The sequence below is a fragment of the Pleurodeles waltl genome, chromosome 4_1 (assembly GCF_031143425.1).
Source record: "Pleurodeles waltl isolate 20211129_DDA chromosome 4_1, aPleWal1.hap1.20221129, whole genome shotgun sequence".
NCBI classification, from domain to species: domain Eukaryota; kingdom Metazoa; phylum Chordata; class Amphibia; order Caudata; family Salamandridae; genus Pleurodeles; species Pleurodeles waltl.
Genome location: NC_090442.1, coordinates 456,507,618 through 456,534,508, shown reverse-complemented (window position 1 = coordinate 456,534,508; position 26,891 = coordinate 456,507,618). Strand labels below are relative to the sequence as shown.

The window sequence follows — 26,891 nt, the reverse complement described above, 5'->3', positions numbered from 1 at the left end:
AAGTCTTCCAAGTGGTGGGGGGAGGAAGGAACACAACACCAGGCAGGACCCCTCAGCAGAACTCCTCGACTGCGGGGCATCAATGCATAAGGCGACCACTCAATTTGAAGGCATTTTTGTCTCAGGCATTTGTGTGTCCTCTACTCCACTTGAACTACTTTTAATTTGTGGCGCTGTGGTGACAGACTCCACTAGAGCCCTGGCTTCCTCCCATTCCAGGTGATGTTGCTCGAAGTCCAAGGTACCGTCACAACGCACCACAACTCTGGATCTAGAGGGGGAGCGCGGCTGCCACCTGCTTGTCCTTCCCGCACCTGAAACATTTTGCCGACCCTCCTGGCCCCCCTTCATGGAGCCCACCCGACCTGGTGCAGGGATACAGCCATCTCCTCTGACCTCCAGCCAGTCCCTTCGGGGTTGTGAAACAATGTCAGCGGCCCTCATGCAGCACTTTAAGTTTTGCCGGGTAAAGTAGCATGTATTGGAGGCCAATAGCTTTCAGTTTTTGCTTCACCACACCGAAGGATTGCCGCAGCTGTTGAACCGTTCTCCTGTGTAATCAGAGAAATACGGATAACCTTACTCTCGTAGGTGGGATCACCCTTCTGTTGCACTTCTTGCAGGCTAGTGTCTTGTCCCTGTAATTAAGTAGGTTGGCAATTATGGTTCTCGGGAGACCTCTCAGCAGGGGCAGTGGGGACAGCGATCTGTGGGCCCACTCAACCACAAATAACTGCGACAGAGCAGCATCTGGGAGCTGTGATTTAATCCCCGTTTGAGGAACAATTCCGGACGGTGCCTTCTGCTCTCTCTGGGAATCCTACAAAATGCAGATTGCACCTGCGAGAGCAGCCCTCTACGCCCTCAGCTCAGGCTTCTAGTTTCTGTGATCATGACTCAAGGTTTGACACCTTGGCTTGTAATTTCAGAACTTCCTCCTGTAGTTTCGACACCTGTTGCTCTGTGGCCACAGACCCCTCCACCACCTTGTGAACGTTCACCGGAAGTAAATTTACTGCTAGAGCTATGGTCTCAATCTTTGCCTGCATTACAGCCCCCAATGCCTCAATAGTCACCAGGATATGGACTCCTGTCGGGCCCTGCAGCTCATGCAGTCCCCTCCACCAGTCGATTCCCCCCGGACTCAGCAGCCGCATGCTGGTCAATCTTTGTCACCCTTTCCTTGCCCATATTGCTCGGCAAATCAAATGTGCTACATGTTCCCTTCCCCTAGCTGGAGGCAACAAGACAGGGGGTCCTGAGGGCAAACATCAAACAAAGTGCCGGTGACCGCTAGGAGTGGCGTCACTATCTCCATCTGTCATGCCAAACCCTATCTGGCAGGACCCCCAGGTGGGCAAGGCCCCTTGACCATCAATTCAAGGTCTCGCTGGCCATCTCCATGTGGGAACACAACTTTCTCTTCAAGGCAATGTATCTTACCTTCCACAGCTTCTAAAAGGTCCACAATTTACCACTCGGGTGGGAGGTCCTGGGGATGGTCCCTACAGCACACAGTCGATTCTGGGGGGCACGGTGACCATGCAAGCCCCCAGCAGTCCACCATGTAGCACTCCACTCTGGATTGGCTATGCTGCCCAGCACGGGGCCACCAGGGCCACAACAGCAGTAACAGTAAGATCGATCAGCAAGTCCCTGTGCTGGCCATTCAGGGGACTCCACCTCCAGAAAAGCGTCCCAAGGCAAGAGGGGGGCTGCAGGCAAAGTCAAGAGTTACCTGTGATCAGGTGTTTACTTCCGTCATCGATCATCTTCCCCAGGTGTCAAGCTGGCAGGTGCTATGCCGAGCTGCAGGGGGGAGGGGTGAGGGATCAGGACTCCAGACCAGCAGTATGCCTCAGCTCTCCAGGCAAAACAAAATCTCAAGGTGAAATATCCCCCAAATTCTGTGAGTGGCACAAATGGGCACAGCCTCCAGGTAAAGCGCAGGACCAGCAGGGGCTCAGCACATCACTCCTTGCAGCCCAGAGCCATCAACACGGCTGCAGGGGGGAGATGGGCCAATATCCAGCTCGCTCTGAGGTAGGTCGTGTTCAGCGGAGAAGGGGGTAACACTACACACCGCCATAAGCATCTTGACTAGCCGGGGGTCACCTCACCGCTCTGGGATGCACTCTGGAAAGTCACACCGGAGTAACTAGTCTCTATAGACCGCTGCTGTTGTTAGAGGGTGCTTCAGCTGCTCCCATCACAGACTGCGGGCCCGGGAACAGACACCCAGCCGGATAGGCAGACGTCGCTGAGGTCTCATCACCAGGGCCACTATTTTTGTCCATTGTAAAGAGTAAAATCCATCTTTAACAAAGATGCTGGGCTTACCCGCTCCTAATCGATATTATAAATGCACCAAATGCAGAGCTTGCAATTTTACAAGACATAGGCAGTCATTATAACCACGGCGGAAAACACCGCCGACCACAGTGGCAGCAGCGAACAGAATGCCGCCGTTGGCGGTGAATGGAAACCTGCCATACAATGAACGAAAATCCCAAACCCGCCAAAAATCACCAGACCACCACTCCCCGCCATGACCCTGTCGGCGGGAATCCCGGACCTCCCCACCCCGAGCACACCCACACCCACATCCCACCCTCCAAATAATGATGCACAAATCACCTTGGCGGACAGTGGAGGCCGAACGACCATTGGCGGCTCCGACCGCCATGGGTGGCAAGTGGACTTAACAGCAAGAAGTGCACACATTGGATAAGCGTGTAACCCACACACCTGACACATATCCATAACCCCATAAAACACCCCCAGACATATCCCACAATCCTTTGCAACGAAACCAGGCCAAGAAGACGGAGAGCACCAGAGGCAGACATCGAACGCCAGCATACAGGAGATGCACACTGACCCACAGAAGAGCATCCTCACCGCGTTCCCAGCCCCAACACCATTCACCATACTCACCATGTCACCCCCCAAACATCCATGCTTCACCGAAAGGGAGTTAAGGACCATGGTGGACAAGATCCTGAAGGTGGAGCCACAAATATTCGGGGTGCACACCCATCGCAAGGAAGATGGAGCTATGGCAGACCATTGTGAACAGGGTCAATGCAGTGGGACACCATCCACGCACCAGGGACGACATCCGGAAGAGATGGAACGACCTGCGGGGGGAAAGTCAGGGGCATGGCATCAAGGCACCACATCGCAGTGCAGAAGACTGGGGAGGACCGCCACCAGCACCACCAGAATACACAGACTGGGAGGAAAAGGTACTGGCCATCCTGCACCCTGAAGGACTCACTGGAGGAATGGACTCGGGTAAGTCATCAACATATACCCCATATACACCATACCTGTAATGCATGCACCACCCCACCCAGGCATCAGCCACTAAATCCACCCCGCATGACCACAAACCCACTAACAGGCCCACATCCCTCCCCCTTTGCACAGTCACCTATCCCTGCAAGTACCCACAATGGAACGACACCCCCACCACCACAATGCAATCCCACAGTCGACGCTAAATGCAGTGTCAACCTCACAAAGGCACCCTGTAAGGCCACTGAAAGTAACCCCAGCACAAAATATCCCAGTCCTGTTCAACTCAAATGTTCCTGCAGCTGTAACAGACATGTCTATGTCTCCCAACCGGCACCACCACCCATTCAACCCTAACAGACGGGAAAAGGAGTGCCACTGGCCCCCAGGGAGACAGAGGCACCTCACAGGAAACTGGTGAAGGATTCCTGGACACTGATGAGCAGGCAGGTCCGTCACACAGTCCTGGACTCGCACCATGCAGCAGCCCCACCCAGGAAACCACTGTCACCCCTTCAAGAAGTAACTCAGCAACAATCTGCACAGCAACCATCCCACTCAATCAGCCACCACACATTGCTAAGAGGCAGTATGAACTAATGTAAGAAAAGATGGACCCATCATTAGTACCAACAAGGCTGCCACCATGTTGGTCTTGAGGACACCCACCCCTTACGACTTGCCATCACTGTAAATAGCACTATTCACTCACTTTGACCAATAAAACACATATTACACCTGTAACACTGTCCCCTGTGTTAAAATGTACACAAAGTGAAGTATGGATGCAACAGGCTGATAACTACTTTATTGTCAAATCTGTGCATGAAGGGAGTCCTGTGTGCCTAAATGTTGGCAATAAGTAAATGCAGAAAAGTACAATATGTACCATGCAGAAGTGGACCATGTTTCAGCTATCATTATCAACCCCCCCTATATGACTGAGCACACTGACAGTATGTGTCACAAACCCCAATGTCAGGCCCAAGTCCCACACAGTTACTGAAAGTAGAATTGTATCAGTTGGGTCCTGGAATTGACATCTTCCCCTCATCACCACCATTACTCTCCTCACCTCTCTGAGGTAGCTGGTCAGGACATACAGCACCCTCCACCTCCAAGAGGGGGATAGAATGTCTCACTGCCACGCTGTGCAGCATGCAGCAGGCCGCCGCTATTCTACAAACCTTTTCAGGCCCATAGGCCATGGAACCCCCAGAGATATGTAGACAACGAAATCTAGCCTTCAGGAGAACTATAGTTCGATCTATCACCCTCCTAGTAAGTCCATGGGCTTCATTGTAATTCCTCTCTGCAGCCGTCCTGGGATTCTTCACTGCTGTCAGGAGCCAACGCAAGTTTGGATAGCCAGAATCACCTAGAAAAAGGTGCAATACAGAGTCGTCATTGTTATGCCCTTTAGTCAGACAGCCTGTCTGTCTGCTATGTGTCAGTTAGTAACAGGCACACTTACCTATGATCCGCCCTCTGTCCTTCTGAAGTTGTTCCATCCTGTGTGGCCCACTACTGTTCCTCAACACAAAGGAATCATGGACTGAACCTGGGAACATGGCATTCACATGTGAGATGTACTGGTCTGCAGTACATACCAATTGGATGTTCATGGAGCGAAAGTTCTTTCTGTTTCTGTACACCTGTTCACTCACTCTTGGGGGGATGATCGGTATGTCGGTGCCATCGATGGCACCTATAACATGGGGTATGTTGGCAAAGGCATACAATTCCGACTTGATGGCAGGGAGGTCAATACTTTGGGGAAACCTCACATAGGACTGCAGGTGTCGTACTAATGCATTCCGAAATCTTGTCACCCCCACCACCACAATGCAACCCCACAGTTGACGCTAAATGCAGTGTCAACCTCACAAAGGCACCCTGTAAGTACCATGCTGAACATTGGCTGTGTAAAACCAGCACCCATGCCCACTGTCACTTGAAATGAGCCCGTGGCCAGGAAATGGAGTGCGGAGAGCACCTGCACTTCAGTAGGAATGGCATGCTTATTACGATTTCCTGTAGTTAGTGCAGGATCCAGTAAAGCACAAAGTTCCTGAAACAAGGGTCGGTACCTACGAGGGGTTTCAAAAAGGTGTGATGAAGACACATACATAGGCACACATTTAATCATTTGTGCACTGCATAGTTCATTGTAGTGACTCTACATGAACTGCTTCCTGACAGATCTACATCACAATGATGGAACAGAGTATTTCATGTGTGGTATATTACGGAATGGACAGATGCTTAGGTGCTTCATGTGGCTAGTAGGGCCTGCATTGTGCAAAGTTTATTTATAGACGCGTAGTTACTGCAAAAATGTCTGCCCACTGTAATCCAGGCCTTTCGTTGTGGAAGTGACCTCATACCGCTAGCGGTTGATGTCACAGCGTAAGGCGGTGTTTATCGCCGTTCTCACCGTCATTGGTTAACATGGATGCCAATGGGGAATCCTGGCGTAACATGATCGCCGCCGGCAGTGACGGTGCATACCGCCGCGGAACGTATGCAAGTTCGTCATCGATTATTCACTTGACTCCCTGATCTAGTGCGGACAGGTAGTCCACTGTGTGTACTGCTGTGGCCCGCCTCTGGCAATGGATGTGGCTCGTGTTGCAGGGGAAAGGGCCCCGGCCTTCACCCAGGAGGAGCTGGAGAGGCTAGTGGACGGAGTCCTGCCCCTGTACGCAAAACTGTACGGACGGCCAGAGGTAGAGGTGAGTCTGGGTTTGGGGGGCACTGTTTGGGTGCAATGGATGGTGTTGAATGGGCATATGTGTGCACCCCTGAGCCTGCATGGGCCGTGGTGCATGGGATGCTGCGTGCGTATGGCCTGTAAGTCTGAGAGTACTGTCTGTCCCATAGTGGACAATTAGCCAGCTGTACCTATCTTGCAAGTGCCTGACCTCTGTGTTCCATAGCTGTGTCACCCTTTTAGGTCAGCGTCCACCAGAAGAGGGCACTTTGGCATGCCATCGCCAAGGAGGTGCGGACCCTGGGGTCTACAACCGGCGGAGCACCCACTGCAGAAAGAGGTGGGAGGACCTGCAGCGCTGGGCGCGTAAGATCTGTGAAGCCCAGCTGGGGAAGTCCTCCCAATGTGGAAGGGGGGGCCCGTCGGGCACCGACCCCCCTCATGCGACGTATCCTGGCGATGGCTTACCCAGACCTGGATGGGTGCTTGAAGGCTTGAAAGGCTGGGGTGAGTACTCATTTCACAAACTTCAGTCTGGAAGGATGTTGGTGTGTGCATTAGGGTGCTTAGAGGCAGGGACTCCGACTGGTGTCTATCTACTTCATGATCCTCAAAGGGTGTAGGGGTGTCTTTGTCAGGTCTCCCACACGTCGCCTCCTTAGGTAGTCCAGGGGATGGGTGTAGAGCAGTATTCTGGTCAGTAGTCAGGGGCATGGCCATGGGCATAGTGAACAGTGCTGCCTGTTGGGTGTATCTTCTGGGTGGGTGTATGTCTGACCATTATGTACCTCCATTCAGCTATTTACAATTGTCTCTCCTGTTTTGTCTCCCCATCCCTGTTCCCTTGTGTTGGTTTGGTACAGCAGCAACATCTGGCAAGGGAGCTGAGGCACAGGCAAGTGGGGAAGCAGCGGCCCACGGATCCTCGGAGGCAGAGACATCCGACGCCCAGGGGACCAATGGGTGGGAAGGCGAGGGGAGTTCCACGGGGGAGGCAACTACCACAGGAGGTAGTGACTCTGAGACCTCCTCCGATGGGGGCTCCCCGGCGGTGGCGGACCCTAGTGGCCACACCACTACAGTGTCATCTTCTGCCACCCCCCATTCCATCACCGCCCTTCCTTCTGCTCCCCACCGAGTTGCCCGTGCCCGCTCACCCAGAAAGGTGGACGTCTCTTTTGCCCCAGGCACCTCCTCTCCTGCCCCAGTCAGCCCTGCTGCCCTCACAGAGGAGGCAATTTACCTTCTGAGAACCATCTCTGTAGGGCAGACAACCATTGTCAATGACATCCAGGGGCTAGCATCAGAGGTGCAGCAGACAAATGCCTATCTGGATGGCATGCATGGTGCCATGTCTGCCCTACAGAGATCTTTTCAGGTTCTGGTCTCCTCTTGGACGGCAGCCAGTTTCCCTGGCCATTCTGTCCCCCCTCCAACCTCCTCTACCCCTTCCAGCACCCCACTCCCTTCACCCGTCCAAGGCACACATTCAGACACGCAGTCAAGCACATCAACACACAAGAAGCAAACTTCTAAACACAAGCACCACACCTCCCACCACAAGCATTCACACGGCCAACAGACACATGCACACACAACAACATCCACTTCCCCCAGTGTGCCCACCTCTTCCGCCTCCCTGTCTGTCCCCTCTACATCCACATCCTCATACACTTCACCTTCAGTCACTGTTGCTGCTCCTCTTACTGCACTCACCACATTAGCAGACATCCATACATGCACCCCATGCACCACACCTGCACTCACAACTACTGTAGTTGACACATGCAACACACTCACCAGACTTGCAGACACCCAACAACATACATCCACACTAGCTGCCCGTCGTCTCCCACTGTCCACCCCCCTCCTCCAAAAACACACAAACGCACCAAGACACCCACCACACATCCACCACAGCATACTGTCCAGTCACCTGCACCCACTACACGCACCCCTACACCACATACATCCACTGCTTCTGCCTCCACTCCCACACCCTCATCTAGGACCACCCCAATAGCTCTGAAGAAACTTTTCCTCTCCCGTGCCGACCTCTTCCAACCCACTGGCCCACTGAGTCTTGTCCCCAAGCGTGCTCACCTCCTTGCCCTTTCCACTCCTTCCACTTCACAGCCCACCCCTGTCCACCTTTCACATTCCTGTGCCCCTTCCCCAGACAAAAAAAAGGCCCGGGCTGAGCGTAGTCCATCTGGCTCCACCTGCTCAAAACACCCCCCCCCTTCAAAAGACAAGCCCACCCCCCTCCACCTTCCAAACGAAAGTCCAAGGCCCACCCTGTCGCAAATCCCCACCCCCATGACCCCCTGCCCCCATTCCGTGAGGTGCCTGGATGCCCCTCTGTTGCCCCATTAGGTGGAGTACCGTGCACTTGTGGGAGTCCGGTTGGGTCCGTTGTGGCCCATGGCAATTGTAGCAGTATGGACTGGCCATTGGCCCTGTTTGGACTATTTGGCTCTGTGAGCTTTCATTAAAGATTTCTGTGTGGCCTGTGTTTTGGCGGCACACTGTTGAACCCTGGTCTTTCGTTCCACTGTTTATGTGTGTGGGGCATTTGTATGTACTATGGTCAAGTTGGATTTGCCTTGTGTCGGGTAAGTACCTCTTGCTGTGGGGTGTATGACTTGTGCTGCTGTGAAGGGTTGGGGGGGGCATTGCAGGGTGAGTGGAGTTCGTGGGTATGTGACTGTGCCCTTTTCTCCCTTGTTTCATAGGTTGCGGTACTTACTGTCATTGTCTTCGTCAGTGGCCTCGGTCGTGGAGGTATATGGCAAGGAACAGGGCTGGCATGATCTGCAGCTCTCTATCCATGTCTGCTTCGGCACGTTGTGTGGGCCACCGGTGAGTGTTTCCTTATATTTGGTTAATTTCCGCTTGGCTTTCTGTGGCAGTGGTTCCCGCCCCGGAACTGGCAGCGGACTGGTGGTTCATTATTTGATGGGCGGGTTGGGCCTTTACGTCGGCCTGTGGGCGGACTCTGCCGTTGTCGTCGGCACTCCTGTGCTGGCGGTGGGTGGTTTTCGGGATGCCTGTCTTTCGTTTGGTTCGTTATTTGGCAGTCCGGCCCGCTCCTCTGTTGGTCGTTTTTACCGCCACCGCCGTGGAACGGACCGCCATGTTCATAATGAGGGCCATAGTAAGGAGATACACATTAATGGGCAGGTATGACACCAGAAAGCCCTCTCTAATTGCAAAACTAAGAATGTTGTATATTACATAAAATGTCAGTGTAATATGATCTACATAGGTCAAATGATTCAGAAGATCAAACAGAGGATCCTGCAACACAGATCCTGCATACGATGTCAAGCAAAAAAGGGCTTCGTTAGGGCAACATTATAGTGAAACAGGTCACAGTGAAAACAATATAGAATGGTCAGTACTATGTGTAGTCCCCAAGAAAGTAAAAAAAAAAAAGCACAAATCAACAGTGTTCTCTTGAGAACAAAGGCCAGACTAATTGCTAGGTTTGATACTTCCATGCACAGTCTAAATGAATATGATGAAGTATGAGCCTTACTGGAAACATAATTGGTGTATTTTCATCTGCAAAATAGTCATTAGATGAACATATATGTAATTCTTAAAGTAATTGATGTCTGAAATGTGATTGTCAAGTGTTAATGTATACACTAAGTTGGAATTGCACAATAATTTATTTGTCTTTTTTGATTTGTTAATGTACTCAGTGGTGTCCAGTTCCTTGACCTTGGAAGGTCTAGAGGAACATACAATAAAACTTTGGTTCTATGTTTTTGGTTTCCCTAGTATGGCAGGTTCCATTAATGGTGACAATAGGTGCCCATTATAGAGCATCTCCTACGGTCTAGTTGTTCTAGCATGGGAGCTAGATACGGAATTTCTGGTTGCACTGCAGTCTTGGGTTGAAGCCACATGTGAGGTTTTGCCATCACAGAGTGACTTTTATGACCGGCTTTAGCAGTCAGATGCGAGACGTGGGAAACTATTACAAGCCAGTGGCAGTGGTTCCTGACCCTGCAGGACGCATCCTATTTGGAGAAGAAGTAGAACCGCAGGGCACATTCATATTTTAATTGTCACCCGTCCTCATCCCTATATAAATTATAGTTTGTTGTGGTATTGTACCCTTGTTTAAGGTCTGGTGTCTGACACGTAATAAAAGACAGAGGGATTTTTGTTGTGGTGTGAGGGGTCAGTACCCTCATCCTAGGACTGGTTTTTACAACAATAGTACATTTGCATGTTGGCAAATTTCTCACACCTCTTACACCCGCCGGGGATCTTTCCAAGGCACACGCACAGAGGGTTGTCCCTGTAGTTAAGGGGTATCACTATGTATTTCACCTTTGGGTTACCTCTATGATAGGCACAGAGACCTGGACACCAAATGAGTTATAATAACCACGCATTGGATGGACACTGGAGTTCTATATATTGATGTATTTGTAAATAGCTTGCTGGAGCATGGTACACTACTAGGTGGTCACGTCTCCCTTTCTGACCACAACAGCATGTAACAATCACAAAGGTTTTAATTCAAGCCCTCTTCATGATGGGCTTTTTCTTTTTTATAATTTTTAAGCTGTTGATACATGATCTTATACACTTCTGCAGGGGCCGAATTCGAGTGGCCGAAATGTGTTGACAGTTCTATATTAGGAGTCGCCAACAAATTTAGAAAAAGGATAATTAGTCCTTAGTTCACAATGTGAAGGAACAACAATAGACAGAGACGACTGGTGTCCTTATGGTGGACTACCTATCATGACAGACCATCACCTCAGAAGTATGCAAGAAGGATGTCGATTGTAGAATATTTATATTTAAGGATAATGGACAGAGGATTCAGGCATAAAGTTATTGTACAGAGGATTGTATATTACATGCTGAATGGGTGTTTTGTTTTTGAAATTTCGATAAAGTGAGACAGTATGAAGGTAAATAGTGTATATCCTACAGAGTTTGATGAATAAAAGATGACAAAATTAATATGTAAAATAGATTATCAACAGTACAATAATAATTGGTGTATTATGGTCTAAGGAAACAACATTGATTCTATCCCTCAAGAGTCAATTATGTTTATAATTATTTTTGCCTGGCCAGCATCTCTAGGCCGCGCCCCCGGGGTCAGTGGCGGGTTTATCAACTTCCTGAGCGCAGTGTACCGTAGTAAGGTGCTCTCTGCTTCGCTGCTATTTCCATGCAAATTTCATCGGGCAGGCTGGGGGTTTTAAGTGTTCCTGTCACAGGATGATTATAGCGGGCTGAGAGCTCAGGCTTAACACTTCCGGTCCGCCACCTTGCCAGCCATGCAGCCCATAAATCTTATGAGGATAAACAAAAGTGGCAGTTTGTTATGCAGCTTGTTAGAAATGGGGTCTCTAGTTGGCAGTGGTTTGCACCCTGTCCAAGTAGGGACCCTCACTCTAGTCAAGGTAAGGGAGCCATACAGCTAAGATAACCTCACCCCATTTGTAGCTTGGCACAAGCAGTCAGGCTTATTTCAGAGGCAATGTAAAACATATTTGTATATATATATACACACACACACACACACACACACACACACACACACACACACACACACACACACACACACACACACAGCAACATAGTGAAAGCACCACAAAAGTACTCCATACCAGTTTAGGAAAATAGCCAATATGTATCTGAATAAAACAAGACCAAAATGACAAAAATGCAACATACACAAGCCAAGATATGAATTTTCAAAAACGAAATCTTAGTATAGCACTTAGAAACACAATAGCTCCAACTGGGGCTATCACAGCGTCTTGACGTTCCCAACAGTCCGATGCCACTTGCAAGGAAGTGTGGGCCGGTTACAGAGTTGCACGAACCGCAGGTACAGTACCCTTTGAAAATTATGAGGAAACAAAAGACGTTGCATGGAGTCAGAGATGTGGGGCGTTGCTGGAGCCGGTGCAGCATCGGTTCCTTTCTGCTACGGGGGAGGTTAGGTGTTGGTTCCTTATGATTGCAGGGGATGTGATGCGGTGTCAGTGGCGAGGCATTGTTTCCTTACTAACTGGCACGGTCGATGAATCCAGCAGGCCAAGATGCAAGGCATTGACTTTGTGGTGTTGAAAACACACCAAAGGTGTTGCAGTGGAGTCAAGTGTCAGGGACTTCGGTGATACGGGACTTGGGACTCATGCTGTGGCGGGATTTCGGAGGCGCTGTGGCAGCATCAGGCCTGCAGCACCAGTCGCGGTCTTTGCACTCAGCAGGGACAACGGCTCTGGTGCAGGCAGCAGCACGAAGTCAGACAACGGCGCCAGTTTCAAAGTCACTCTGGAGTTGATGTAGGAAGAACTCACTCCCAGCGGGCCATGGACTGGATTTGGCATCACTTGGAAAGTCAGGACTCTCAGCAAGAGAGCCCAGGTACTGGCAGATGAAGTATTTGATGTCCTTGGGACTTCTTAACAGGAGGCAAGCTCAGTCCAATCCCTTGGAGAACCTTTGGAAGCAGGATGTACAAAGCACAGGCCAGTCCTTTTACTCCCAGGACAGAAGCAGCAAGCAGCAGGCCAGCACATCAAAGCAACAGGCAGAGTGGCAGTCCCTCTTACAGCATCCAGCTCTTCCAGCTCTTCTTCCTGGCAGTCCCTCCTACAGGATCCAGCTCTTCTTCCTGGCAGAATTTCCTCAGTCCAGAAGGATTCTAACTTTGCGGGGTCAAAGGTTGAGTACCTATACCCATTTCTGCCTTTGATGTAAGCAAACATCAAATAAATGTCTTTATAGTGCATACAATCTTGCCACCCCCCCCCCCCCCCGGCCCCACACACACTCCAGGAAGTTGGAGACTGCTTTGTGAAAGGACAGGCATAGCCCTGTTCAGGTGCAAGTGTCAGCTCCTCCCACCACTATAGTTCAGGAACACCCATCAGGCTATGTAGGGCACACCTCAACTCCCTTTGCAAGACTCTCTAGAGTGAATTCACAAACAACCCAACTGTCATCCTGACCCAGGCGTGTATCCCACAGCCAAGCAGAGGCACAGAATGGTTAAGCAAGAAAATGCCCACTTTCTGAAAGTGGCATTTTCAAGCTTACAATTTAAAAAACAACTTTACCAAAAGACATATTGTTAAATTGTGACTTCAGAGACCTCAAACTCCAAATCTCTATCTGCTCCCCATAGGAAATTACACTCAAAAGATATTTCAAGGCAATCCCCATTTTACCCCACGGGAGAGATAGTCCTTGGAATAGTGAAAACTGAATTTAGCAGTATTTCACAATCAGGATATGTAAAACACACCAGCACATGTCCTAACCCTTAAATATATTGCACCATGTCCACATGGGCTGCCTTGGGCCTACCTTAGGTGTGACTTACATGTAGTAAAATGGAAGGGTTAGACCTGGCAAGTGGGTGCACTTGCCATTTCGAAATGGCAGTTTAAAACTGCACTCACAGACATGTTTGCAGGGCTACTTATGTGGGTGGCACAATCAGTGCTGCAGGCTCACTAGTAGAATTTGATTTACACACCCTGGACATACCTGGTGCACTATACTAGAGACTTACTAGCAAATCAAATATGTCAATCATGGATAAACCAATAACCAATACCATTCAGACAGCCAGCACTTGCACTTTAGCACTGGGCAGTAGTGGTAAAGTGCTCTGAGTCGTAAAGCTCGCAAAAACGAAATTCAGCACAGGATCAAAAACAGGAGGTCAAAAAGCAAAAGACAGGAAATCACGCTAAGAGCTGACAGGTCTAATACAGCTCAACTAACTTCACACAGAATAAGCAGTGTTTTAACTAGTCCCTGACTATCAATTCAAAGTGCATCTCAGTGTACAGAAGATATATCATGCACAACTTCTGAGTTAATTGGAGGAGGATGAGCACCCAGATTGATCCATGTCAGACACAAGAATGATATCAGCTTTAAATATGACAAGGGACCATACAAGACACAACAGCAACATAAGAGCCCATGGGACGGTGGTGGCGGGAAAGGCTATTTTTCTGTTGCTAGGTCACAGACTCATCTGGGTATATTGGTGACATACACGTGGCCCAGGGCATCTGTTAAGCACTCTAGCTGTCCAAAAAAGTGAAAACAGCAGTGGCAGCTGTGCCGACAACAAGTTTACGGTGTCTGCATATAGTTCTGACCTGCTACTTTGCTCTTAGTTTATAAGTATATTTTGCCTGTGCCTCACACATGAGCCACACTGTTCAGCCCTGATATGGTTCCTCACAAGTGTCTGTCACAAGCTGTGCTTAGCATTTGTTTACATCACACAATCATTACAGAAGTGATGACTTTAGCATCCTCCCTAGCCTTGGAACCCGTGAATGAATGTCAAACAGCTGTAAATTACACTCATTTTTCCTCTGCATGTACCTGTGAACTCCCCACATTCTAAACCACACTTTCATTACATTCTATTCTAGCGATTACGTCACACTGCTACAGAGTCCGTTTGAGGCCAAAATGGTTCCATCCTAAAACTTGAATGACACTACATCTCCCCCTCCTACACAGACACACACACAGAAAAAATATATATATATCACTCCGATCACCCTTCTTGGTGCTTTGATTATTCAATCCGATCTGGTAACTGGAAGCTGTGAACTGACGTCTTCAGTGTCAGAGATTGCCAAGGATGGTGAAGAAGTAGCAGCGTTCACTGAGTTTACAGGGTCAGTCTTTCTGTTTTTTCCGCCAAGTTGAAGACCGATGAATCACAGGCCTGACGTGAGAACAGCATCTTATAACAGACTTCCCAGGGTGCTGGGCAATCACCATGTGTCCTTTGGTAGACATCACTTGGCATCATATGGAGCCATCAGATTTTCTTTTGTGCATCTGTCGAGCGATCACCCAATCACCTCTTATAAATGTGATGTCCATTGCATGTCGTCTCTTGTCAGAATAAGCTTTTGTTTTCTGCTTGTTAACGAAGTCACCTGTATGAATCATGTTCTCACTTTGGTCTCTTCGGGTGGCCCATTAAGGAAACTTGGTTGTCATTGCTCTTAAAAACATCAAAGTCGCAGGACTTTTGCCTGTGGACGAGTGGGGTGTTGAACGATAAACTTGTAGAGTAGAATTTACTACAAGTTTCCAAACTGAGCTTCTGAAAAGTTGCATGCTGTACTACTTTCTTTACTGTACTCGTAAAATGCTCAACATGTCGGCTGGCCTCAGACATAAAGGTAAAGGTGTAGTCTTTTGATGCTTTATGTCCAGATGCCTCAGGAATTCTTTGAGTTCTTTACTGTTGGAGGGTGGGCCTTTATCGGGCTTCAGAATGGCTGGAATGCCCCAAATCACAAAGATGCCATAAAGTTTTTCAGTGACTCGTTCGTGAGTAGTAGATGAAAGATCTTCAACTAAAGGGAACCGTGAGTATTCTACTCCATCAGGTGATGTCCATCGTCCAGCAGAGTGAAGAAGTTGTTGGCTATTCTCTCCCATGCACGCTTAGGAACTTCTGACATGTTCAGAGTATGTTGAGTAACACAGGTAGATAGGCAGTTGCATATGTGACAGGGGTTGAGTTCTTTTTCCACTCTTTCATCTAAATACAGTAACCAAACTCTGTCTCTGGCAATAACACTGCAATGTCCTTAATGAGCCACTTCAATTACTTTCTGTCACAGACTCTCCTGAATCTGGATTCTCGATCCTTGTAGTATGACTCCTCCCTGAGTTATAAAAATTAATCCTTGACATTTTTGTTATTCACCTTCATTGATGAGAAGTCAAGTGTGTCTGTTCCACGACTGATGTGTAATTATGTTCCTTAACTTCAGCATGTCACTATCATGGTTTGTGGCATTGATAATCTGAGCTAACGAAATAGCAGCTGGTATATTTGACTTGACTTGCCGATTACATTAATGTAGGCTTAAGCTGTCTTGGATGGAGTACCGTCACTGTGTGTAGGCTTTCTTGAAAAGTAGTCAGCAGGATTCTGATCCTTTCCTGGATGATTCACAATCCTATAATCTTATTCCTGCAATCTGACGAGTGTAGCATTCCCGCGGACGCTGTCTGATGATCATGTTTATGCAAACATTCTCTAAAGTCCTTTGACATGTGAGCCTCAGGATCATCTTTGACATTAATTGGAACTGTGTCTATTCTCTCATAGCTGCAATCGTCAAACTTCACAAATCCAACTGTTGCCTTCAACTCTTTGCAGGCCTATGAAGTTGTTCTGAGCCTCACTCGACAGCCTTGTATGCCACTGCTTTGGGTATGAACAGTTCTGTAAGAACAACCCTGAGCACTTCTCCTTGAGCCACTTCATCAAAGGCCTGTGGTACAATTACTTTTTTTTCTTTTTAAATCAGGCTCTGTAAGTCATTTATTTCCATCATTTTTACACTTCAGATTGCATTTTCTGACTCCTGGTTGATCTCTACCTTGCAGCGCTTCTTTTCACAGCATTCTTTTGCAAGCTATTATCTTTGACTGCGCTTTGTAAACTTGGTTGTATCTGCCTTCAACGTTAATGCTCAGCTCAATGTATAACTTTATTTTGCGTGGCAGTGCGGTACCTTTTATTATGACCTTTGTGGTAATTTCTTGACCAATGATGTGCCAACTTCTATATTCTATTTAGAGACTCCCCAGGGGTATAGGTAACACCAGTCTTTTAAGTCCAAAGCTTACAGATGCACTCCTCAATTAAGTAAACGTGTGTGAAAATACTGATAAAATCAAGTAGCTGATAATTTTAGACATTTCTAGCCACTTGTAAGAGGGCTACCTATAAGCCACTTGTTACCGCTCTACTTCATACACAGTTCGATGTTGCCACTTAACATTAATGACTTTTTTATCTCTTTATTTTCTTTACATTGTCCAACTCGCCTGACTGATCACTTCATCTAAATATAGAGGCTGGCATTACAGACCAGCCTGTGGAGGGTTAGGTTGAGCCAAGATACAAATTGGGGATTTATGGTTGTGGTATTCCTGAAGGAGTCGCTGTGCAGAAACATGCGTTGAAACTGAATTTTGGCCACAACAAGGAATGGGAACCAATTGAAAACCAATAAAATTGTCTCTGAATTTATTCTCTTGAGAACAAATACTTTTGACAAGAATAATCTGATTTTGATCACACTAACTAAATTTTATTTTGGCGTAAAAACTGAAGTCCAAAAACGTGTTTCTGAATTTATTGTTTTAAGAAAAAATATTTTTGATAATAAGAGAAATCTTATAATGTGTATCTTATGTTATATCAGTATTTATTTAAATGGATGATCAAAGTATGACAAGATGTGAATGGTATGTGTGCAAGAATGTTTGAGGATGGTGTGGTTGTTTCTGAGATAAAGGGTAGAATGGATTTACAGGGGGGAGTGTTTTTAATACAAGTGTATGTGATTTTGCTATAAGGTGATGAATATTTTTGTATAAGTATGGTTTGTATTTGGCTAGCAATACAGTGATGTTTTGGATTGAATTGGAAAATAAAAGATAAAATAAATTATTTTGAGTCATACATCTTAAATTATAATATGTGACAGATTAGCTTAAATATATAACCATAGGTGGCTTGTTTTTTTTTTTGTTTTTAATTTAGTGTTTGCCTTGTTCTAGGAACTATTATCAATGACAGTGGGTCCTAGCTTAATGACTGTAACTGCAGATTTATCACCTTTTGAGTACTCCCCAAGCATTAGACTGGATCAGGAAACTTAAAAGGTACCTCTGTGTGCCTGCTGGTGGTGCTGTGCAGCTCCATCCTGATGCCATTCCACTCCGGAAATGCCTGTGGAGCCAATATAGGTTCCACTCTCGTGTGTTGATGTCAGTTTCTTTTGAGGCTGTCCGTCCAGCCCCAACGTAGAACCCTAAAAGCAAACTGGCTTTGAACAGTGTGCAGATTTCTACACTTGGGATCTTATTAAAGGGCTGAGTCCAATCCACAGGATGGCAAGGATAAGAGGGGCAGTGAGGAATCCCTGGTTAGACAGTCTCTAGCAGAAAGAGCGCTACAGTAGATACAGTAATTTGTTCTTCAGCTAGAGAGTTCCAACTGCAGATTCCTAACTATTTGAACAGTTACCAAAGCAGTACCTGAATGGACTTAAATTAAAAACAAGTCCTGTAGGAGCGAGCAGGTGAAATGTCCCTCTCAGCGAACTTGGACAACTAGACAGTTGTGCTTTGTGAATGTATGAAAGGACATCCATGTGGCTACCAGACAGATGTCCAGTGCAGAAAATCCATGTGCCAATGGAGTGGTAGCAGCTCTAGTGCAATGAGCACTCAGCCCATCCAGAGGCTGCCTTTTAGCCAATGTCTAGTAATTCTTAATGCAGAGCACAATCTAATGTGTACTGCCTTGACCTTTTTCACTCTGGAGAACCACACAAAGAGCTGATCGCTCACTCGATGTTCTTGGGTAGATCAATGTAAAAGCTCAAGGCTCTTTTGGAGTCCAAGCAAAGGAATCTTTGCTTCTCCGTAGAGGGGCAAGGCCAAGTAAAGAATGGCTTTAAGATGATATTTTGACAAACGTGGAATGGAATCACAACTTTCAGAGTGTCTGAAAAATCAGTTTGTCTGGGAAGAAGGCAGGTTGACACAGAGAGCGTGAACCTCACTTACATGCTGCACTGATGTTCTGGTAACGAGGAAAAACATCTTGATGATGAGAAGCCGCAAAAGACAGCTGTTAAGTGGCTCAAAGAGAGTAAACATCACAAATGTGAGGATCAAGTTAAGGTCCAAGTGGCATGCCGGAGAAAGCTGGAGGAAACATATGAAGTAGGCCTTTTAAAAAGCACATCACAACAGGTGACTTAAATAATAAGGGCTCATTCGGCATCTGCAGAAAGGGCAAACTGGCCAAGAGCAAAGGGAGATATAAAATAAAGACAAAATATCAGATAACTTTGCCTGGAGGGGGGGGGGGGGGGGGGGGGGAGTGTCAATTTTCCATATGCTGCACCAAGCACAAATTTGTCCCAAAAGTCTTTGTTGAGGGATACCTGGTGGCCAAGATGACATCAATCACCTCTGGAGGAAGTTCTTCAGCTGTCGCTGCTCAGTTTCCAAGCATGAATGTGCAGATTGCAAAGGTCTGGGTGCAGGGCCTTGCCTCACTGCTGCAACTACAGATCCTCTAGGAGCAGGATCTTGATCAGAGGACAGATGCTCATACCCAGAAGCTCTAGATACCATACTCTTTATGCTCAAACCAGAGAACACTAGAATAACTTGGGACTTCTTGATCCTGATCTTTATCAGAAATCAGGGTAGGCGAGGTATCTGCAAACAGGCATACAGGAGTCCTGAATTCCACCCAAGTCTGAATGCAAGCCCTAGTGAGAGATGCCTTGGAATCTCCAATGCTCGGAAATTATGACATCACACATTCTCTGCAGTGGTGAAGAGGCCTTGCACCACCTCTAACTAAACTGTGTCCAGAATGTCTCAGATGAAGGGAACCATCTGAGAAGGAGTCATGTGTTACTTCGGGATGTTGACAATAAACCCTAACAATGACAGGAGGTTTGCCCTAGTCTGGAGGTGGTTGGTGACTCCCCGGATTGAGGTAGGGGGGAAAACAGGTACCCCTGACGGACAGATGGTCCTCCATCAGTCGTTCTGGGGATTGTGGAAGGTGCAATGGAGCAGTCACAAGGGTAGGACCTACACCTTCGGGACAATTTGCAGGACCCACCTGTCAAATGTTATGGTTTCCCAACCTGGTAAGAATTGTTGTACTCTCCTTCCACACACCAAAGGGGTTTAGCAGGTGGGGTCAGAAGAGGGGGGGGGATAGCTGACTGACTGGTGCTCTGTCTCGGACTTAAAAAACCTGTCTACCACAACCAGTTGTGATGATCGATAGCAACTGTAAGGAAATGCCTCCTTGGCATGGTTACCCCCTGACTTTTTGCCTTTGCTGATGCCAAGTTACGATTTGAAAGTGTGCTGAGGCATGCTAACCAGGCCCCAGCACCAGTGTTCTTTCCCTTAACTGTACCTTTGTCTCCACCATTGGCACAACCCTGGCACCCAGGTAAGTCCCTTGTAACTGGTACCCCTGTTTTTTAGGGCTTAGGGTTAGGGCTGGGACAGTTTTTAGGGCTGGGGTTGTCTTTAGGGCTCAGGGTTAGGGCTGGGGCTATTCTGAGGGATCAGGGTTAGGGCTGGGTTGGTTTGGTTTCTAGGGTAAGGGCTGGGGCCGTTTTCAGGGCTGGAGGCTGTTTTTTGGGGCTTAGGGTTAGGGCTGGGACAGTGTTTAGGGCTGGGGATGTCTTTAGGGCTCAGGGTTAGGGCTGGGGCTATTCTGAGGGATCAGGGTTAGCGCTGGGTTGGTTTCTAGGGTTAGGGCTGGGGCCGTTATCAGGGCTGGAGGGCCCTGATGCCAGGGAAGGTCTCTAAGGGCTGCAGCATGTCTTATGCCACACTGGGGACCCCTCACTCAGCACATGCACACTGCTTGCCAGCTTGTGTGTGCTGGTGGGGAGAAAAAGACTAAGTTGACATGGCACTCCCCTCAGGGTGCCATGCCAACCTCACACTGCCTATGGCATAGATAAGTCACCCCTCTAGCACCCCTCTAGCAGGCCTTACAGCCCTAAGGCAGGGTGCACTATACCACAGGTGAGGGCATAGGTGTATGAGCACTATGCACCTACAGTGTCTAAGCAAAACCTTAGACATTGTAAGTGCAGGGTAGCCATAAGAGTATATGGTCTGGGAGTCTGTCAAACACGAACTCCACAGCACCATAATGGCTACACTGAAAACTGGGAAGTTTGGTATCAAACTTCTCAGCACAATAAATGCACACTGATGCCAGTGTACATTTTATTGTGAAATACACCCAGAGGGCATCCTAGAGATGCCCCCTGAAAACATACCCGAATTCCAGTGTGGGCTGACTAGTTTTGCCAGCCCGCCACACACCAGACATGTTGCTGGCCACATGGGGAGAGTGCCTTTGTCACTCTGTGGCCAAGAACAAAGCCTGTACCGGGTGGAGGGGCTTCTCACCTCCCCCTGCAGGAACTTTAACACCTGGCGGTGATCCTCAAAGGCTCACCCCCTTTGTTACAGCGCCACAGGGCATTTCAGCTAGTGGAGATGCCCGCCCCTCCGGCCACTGCCCCCACTTTTGGCGGCAAGGCTGGAGGAGATAATGAGAAAAACAAGGAGGAGTCACTCCCCACTCAGGACAGCCCCTAAGGTGTCCTGAGCTGAGGTGACTCTGACTTTTAGAAATCCTCCATCTTGCAGATGGCAGATTCCCCCAATAGGATTAGGGATGTGACTCCCCTCCCCACCGGGAGGAGGCACAAAGAGGGTGTAGCCACCCTCAGGGCTAGTAGCCATTGTCTACTAACCTCCCAGACCTAAACACACCCCATAATTGAGTATTTAGGGGCTCCCAGAACCGAGGAAGATAGATTCCTGCAACCTGAAGACGAAGAAGGACTGCTGACCTGAAGCCCTGCAGAGAAGACGGAGACACAAACTGCTTTGGCCCCAGCCCTACCGGCCTGTCTCCCCACTTCAAGAAAAACTGCAACAGCGACGCATCCCCCAGGGTCCAGCGACCTCTGAAGCCTCAGAGGACTACCCTGCATCTAAAAGGACCAAGAAGCTCCCGAGGACAGCGGCCCTGTTCACCAAAACTGCAACTTTGCAACAAAGAAGCAACTTTTAAAGACCACACATTTCCCGCCGGAAGCGTGAGACTTTCCACTCTGCACCCAACGCCCGGCTCGACCTGCGGAAAACTAACTCTACAGGGAGGGCTCCCCGGCGACTGCAAGCCCGTGAGTAGCCAGAGTTGACCCCCCTGAGCCCCCACAGCGACGCCTGCAGAGGAAATCCAGAGGCTCCCCCTGACTGCGACTGCCTGCTTCAAGGAACCCGACGCCTGGAAAACACACTGCACCCACAGCCCCCAGGACCTGAAGGAACCGAACTCCAGTGCAGGAGCGACCCCCAGGCGGCCCTCTTCCTAGCCCAGGTGGTGGCTACCCCGGGGAGCCCCCCCCCCTTGCCTGCCTGCATTGTTGAATAGACCCCCGGGTCTCCCCATTGAATCCTATTACAAACCTGACGCCTGTTTGCACTCTGCACCCGGCCGCCCCTGTGCCGCTGAGGGTGTACTTTCTGTGCCTGCTTGTGTCCCCCCTGGTGCCCTACAAAACCCTCCCCTGGTCTGCCCTCCAAAGTCGCGGGTACTTACCTGCTGGCAGACTGGAACCGGGGCACCCCTATTTCCATTGAAGCCTATGTGTTTTGGGCACCACTTTGACCTCTGCACCTGACCGGCCCTGAGCTGCTGGTGTGGTAACTTTGGGGTTGCCTTGAACCCCCAACAGTGGGCTACCTTGGACCCAACTTTGAACCCTGTAAGTGTTGTACTTACCTGTGAACTTAACATTTACTTACCTCCCCCAAGAACTGTTGATTTTTGCACTGTGTCCACTTTGAAAATAGCTTATTGCCATTTTTGCCAAAACTGTACATGCTAAGATAACTGAGTGAAATACCTTTCATTTAAAGTATTGTTTGTAAATCTTGAACCTGTGGTTCTTAAAATAAACTAAGAAAAGATATTTTTCTGTATAAAAACCTATTGGCCTGGAATTGTCCTTGAGTGTGTGTTCCTCATTTATTGCCTGTGTGTGTACAACAAATGCTTAACACTACCCTCTGATAAGCCTACTGCTCGACCACACTACCACAAAATAGAGCATTAGAATTATCTCTTTTTGACACTATCTTACCTCTAAGGGGAACCCTTGGACTCTGTGAATGCTATTTCTTACTTTGAAATAGTACATACAGAGCCAACTTCCTACAGCAACTCTAGTGCCAATGGCTGACCCGATCGAATCCATGGTATTCAGGTTGCAACGGATTGTGAATCTGGCAAAGTCACAGTAGTCCAGTATGGTTTGGGTTAGGAAAAAAGCAAAAAGTCTTCTGGGATGCCTCGATTCACTAAAACGCCAGGGGTAGCAAAGTGACTTCACAACGGGCACGGCTTCTCCGTATGGGAGGAGGAGCGTCATCCCCCCCCTCCCAGAAGCAACCACTGCAAATCCTTTTACATGGAAAGGATAATAAACTCTGTTTATTATCCTTTCCATGTAAAGGGAGCGGGGCACTGGGGGTGACGAGCTGAGGGGAGTACACTGTGCACTCCCCTCAGAGCACATGTGTTTTTTGGCCGGCCGGCCATGCTGCACAGGCTCCCAGTCTGCCTGGGAGTACCCTGGCTGGGCGCTCCCAGCCAATCCGGACGCTGCTCTGAGCAGGGGAGGCTGGGAGCCTGTGCCTGCAGGCAGCGACGGGAAAGGAGCGGTGCGGGAGCAAAGAAGGTAAGTGTTTTTAAAAATTATTTTTAAATTAATTTTCTCCTGCGTGCTCTGCGCCCCCCCCCCCACCCCACCCAGCCATGCGAGCCACTCCTGCTTCGCAACTCTATGCCATTACAGGAAGTTAAACCATACAACCTTTGACTCAGAATTCTAGCAGATAATGCCTCAAAATCTTAATCCCATTGACGTTATAGTAATTTACATCGCGGAAGCCTAGTTTGTACCTCTGAGGGAGAAGTTACTGCTAGCTAGTTCACAGGGAGATGCAGAGGTAAGGCCTACTAGTACTAATTCCACAGGGACTATATGTTATATATAAGCTGAAGTACACCGAGGGGACTGTTATGTTAAAAAAAATATACGTTTTCAAGTATTCACAGTAATGGACCCGTTCAACAATTTAAAAAAAAAGGGAGTTTTCTTTAAATGTATTTACTTTTTTTATTTGTATTATTAATAGTTTGCACTCCGCTTTTAAATTTATTTCCAACTTAAAAAAAACTCCTAATGGGATCTATAGAAGATAAGCAGCGTTCATCTGAACAATGTTTACCTTCTATGGTTGGTACTGCTTTGCCACCACTGAGGCCAGGGGTCGCAAGTGCAGTGCTAGCGGTGGCAAGGGGCAAGCCATGGGTCACAGCTGGGACCCTGAAGGACGTTTATGCATTCAGTGCAACAAATGCAATCCACCAGGGCTAACCAAAGACATACGGCATATATCCGTCTGCATGCACCTTCTCCCCTTGACTATGAACCAGGCTGGTAATTTTCAATAACAGCTCTTGAAACAAGGATCATAGCTGCATCGCTTACTGGTGACAATGATTTTAAAGCCACTGAGCCCTGTCATGGCATTAGGGATATCAGATGTTAATCTTTAATGTGACTGGCAACTTCAGTGTTAAAGTGACCGACTAAAAACATCAGAGATATGTTTATCTTTCCTGTCATGGGTGGAAACTCAACATTTTTTTATTAGAGCATTGGGATGAGAGATCTTTCTTTTAAGTCCGTACTCACGGTGTCTTACCTGAAAGAATAGTCAATCGAAGATGGAAAGTGCAACTCATATAACGGTGCATGATAACTGCAATATTTGTGAGGCAGTTGAAAACATGAATGATTCATCCTTGCCCAAACAGAATATTACAAACGCATCTAACATTTATATCTACAATCAAACCGTATGGTATTGCATTTGTTAAATAGTGGATGCACATGAGACAGTCAGAAGAGACCAATGAATTATTGTCAGAAGATTAGAGGCAAAAAATGACAGAAGTGTAGGATAACAATAGGATAAGGAATTAACTTGCTCATGGTCAGCAATACCAACGTCTGAGAGCTTCAGGTCCCTTAATATTTTCTGATGTAACCTGAAATATTTTGACTACCAAATAAGTTTACCTGTCAAGGATGTCAATGATAAGAGAGATTCGCAATCTAAGCCATTTGCTGTCGGGAGAAATCCATGTGGAGAAGGAACAAGTATAGTCACACAGTTAGTTACAGACAGTCTTTCTTTTTCTTCCATGCTGCGTGATGCAAGGCCCTGGACAACCAAAGAAAAATGACAAAGTAAACAAAACTGTTCTTTATTCTTAACATAATATATTTTAAACGTACTTAGTTTCTGAGAAATAAATAATACTTAGCATTTAAGGCTTTTCATGGTTACACCATTAAAAGACAGTGCTTATTCTTGGATCTTGGATGTCACTCTGTGAGCCATTTCCTCAACTTCTGTAGGCCTGCTATTCTTATATATAAGTGAAGGTGACACATATATATATATACATGTTTATATATATATATATATATATATATATATATATATATATATATATGAAAAATGTCACTTACCCAGTGTACATCTGTTCGTGGCATGTTCTGCTGCAGATTCACATGCTGTGCATTATACTTCTGACATCTAGTGTTGGGCTCCGAGTGTTACAAGTTGTTTTTCTTCGAAGAAGCGTTTGAGTCACAGGATCGAGTGACTCCTCTTTGGTTCCAATGCGCATGGGGATCGACTCCATGTTAGATTGTTTTCCCCGCAGAGGGTAAGGTAGGAGTAATAGGGTATATAGGTGATAAAGAAAAGAGATGTCCATGCTAATGCAAATATATATATATATATATATATATATATATATATATATATATATATATATATATATATATATACATACATATGTACAAGTGTTGTTAACTTAAGCGACTACAGGCTCCCGGGGAGGTGGGAGGGTGCATGTGAATCTGCAGCGGAACATGCCAAGAACAGATGTACACTAGGTAAGTGACATTTTCCGTTCGGTGGCATGTGTAGCTGCAGATACACATGCTGTCCATAGACAACAAAGCAGTTTGTCCTCCCATAAAAGCGGTGGTTAGCCTGTAGGAGTTGAAGTTGTTTGAAACAATGTTCTGAGTACAGCTTGACCTACTGTGGCTTGTTGTGTTGCTAAAACATCTACACAGTAGTGTTTAGTGAATGTATGTGGTGTTGACCAAGTAGCTGCTTTACATATTTCAGTCATTGGTATATTTCCTAAAAAAGCCATTGTAGCACCTTTTTTCCTTGTAGAATGTGCTTTAGGAGTAACTAAAAGTTGTATTTTGGCTTTAATGTAGCATGTTTGGATGCATCTTACAATCCATTTGGCTAATCCTTGTTTTGAAATGGGGTTACCTGTATGAGATTTTTGAAAAGCTACAAACAGCTGTTTTGTTTTTCTGAATGGTTCTGTTCTGTCTATATAGTACATTAGCGCTCTTTTAATGTCTAATGTATGTAGAGCTCTTTCTGCCACAGAATATGGCTGTGGGAAGAAGACTGGTAGTTTCACTGTTTGATTTACATGAAAAGACGATACTACCTTTGGAAGAAATTTGGGGTTTGTTCTTAGTACAACTTTATGTTTGTGTACTTGTATGAACGGTTCTTCAATATTGAATGCTTGAATTTCACGGACTCTTTGCAATGAGGTAATTGCGACTAGGAAGGCAACCTTCCATGTTAAGAATTGCATTTGGCATGAGTGCATAGGTTCAAATCGAGGGCCCATAAGTCGTGTAAGCACTATGTTTAAATTCCTAGAGGGAACTGAAGGTGTCCTGGGTGGAATGATGCGCTTTTAAACCTTCCATGAAAGCTTTAATAACAGGAACTCTAAATAAGGTGCTATGCTGTATATTTTGTAAATATGCTGAAATTGCAGTAAGATGTATTTTTATGGAAGAGAATGCTAAATTTGATTTCTGTAAATGAAGTAAATAGCATAGAGTATCTTGAGTTGATGCTGTAAGAGGGTCAATCTGTTTATATTGACAGTAATATACACATAGTTTCCATTTATTAGCATAGCACTGTCTAGTAGTGGGTTGTCTTGCTTATTTAATAACTTCCATACATTCTGATTGTTGAGGTGAGCTCCCCAACCAATCATCGATGCATCTGTTGTAATTATGGTCTGAGGCACAGGGTCTTGAAA

At 47.1% G+C, this 26,891-nt stretch overlaps 1 protein-coding gene across 3 annotated transcripts in view; it reads right to left on the bottom strand.

Moving 5' to 3' along the window:
• Positions 1 to 26,891, bottom strand: part of DMTF1 (cyclin D binding myb like transcription factor 1) — a 330,757-nt gene that overhangs the window by 23,635 nt on the left and 280,231 nt on the right. For all 3 annotated transcript variants that reach the window (XM_069228717.1, XM_069228718.1, XM_069228719.1), the window contains one exon: positions 24,805 to 24,949. In XM_069228717.1, coding sequence (XP_069084818.1) covers positions 24,805 to 24,949 — 145 coding nt within the window. The remainder of the gene's footprint in view (positions 1 to 24,804; positions 24,950 to 26,891) is intronic.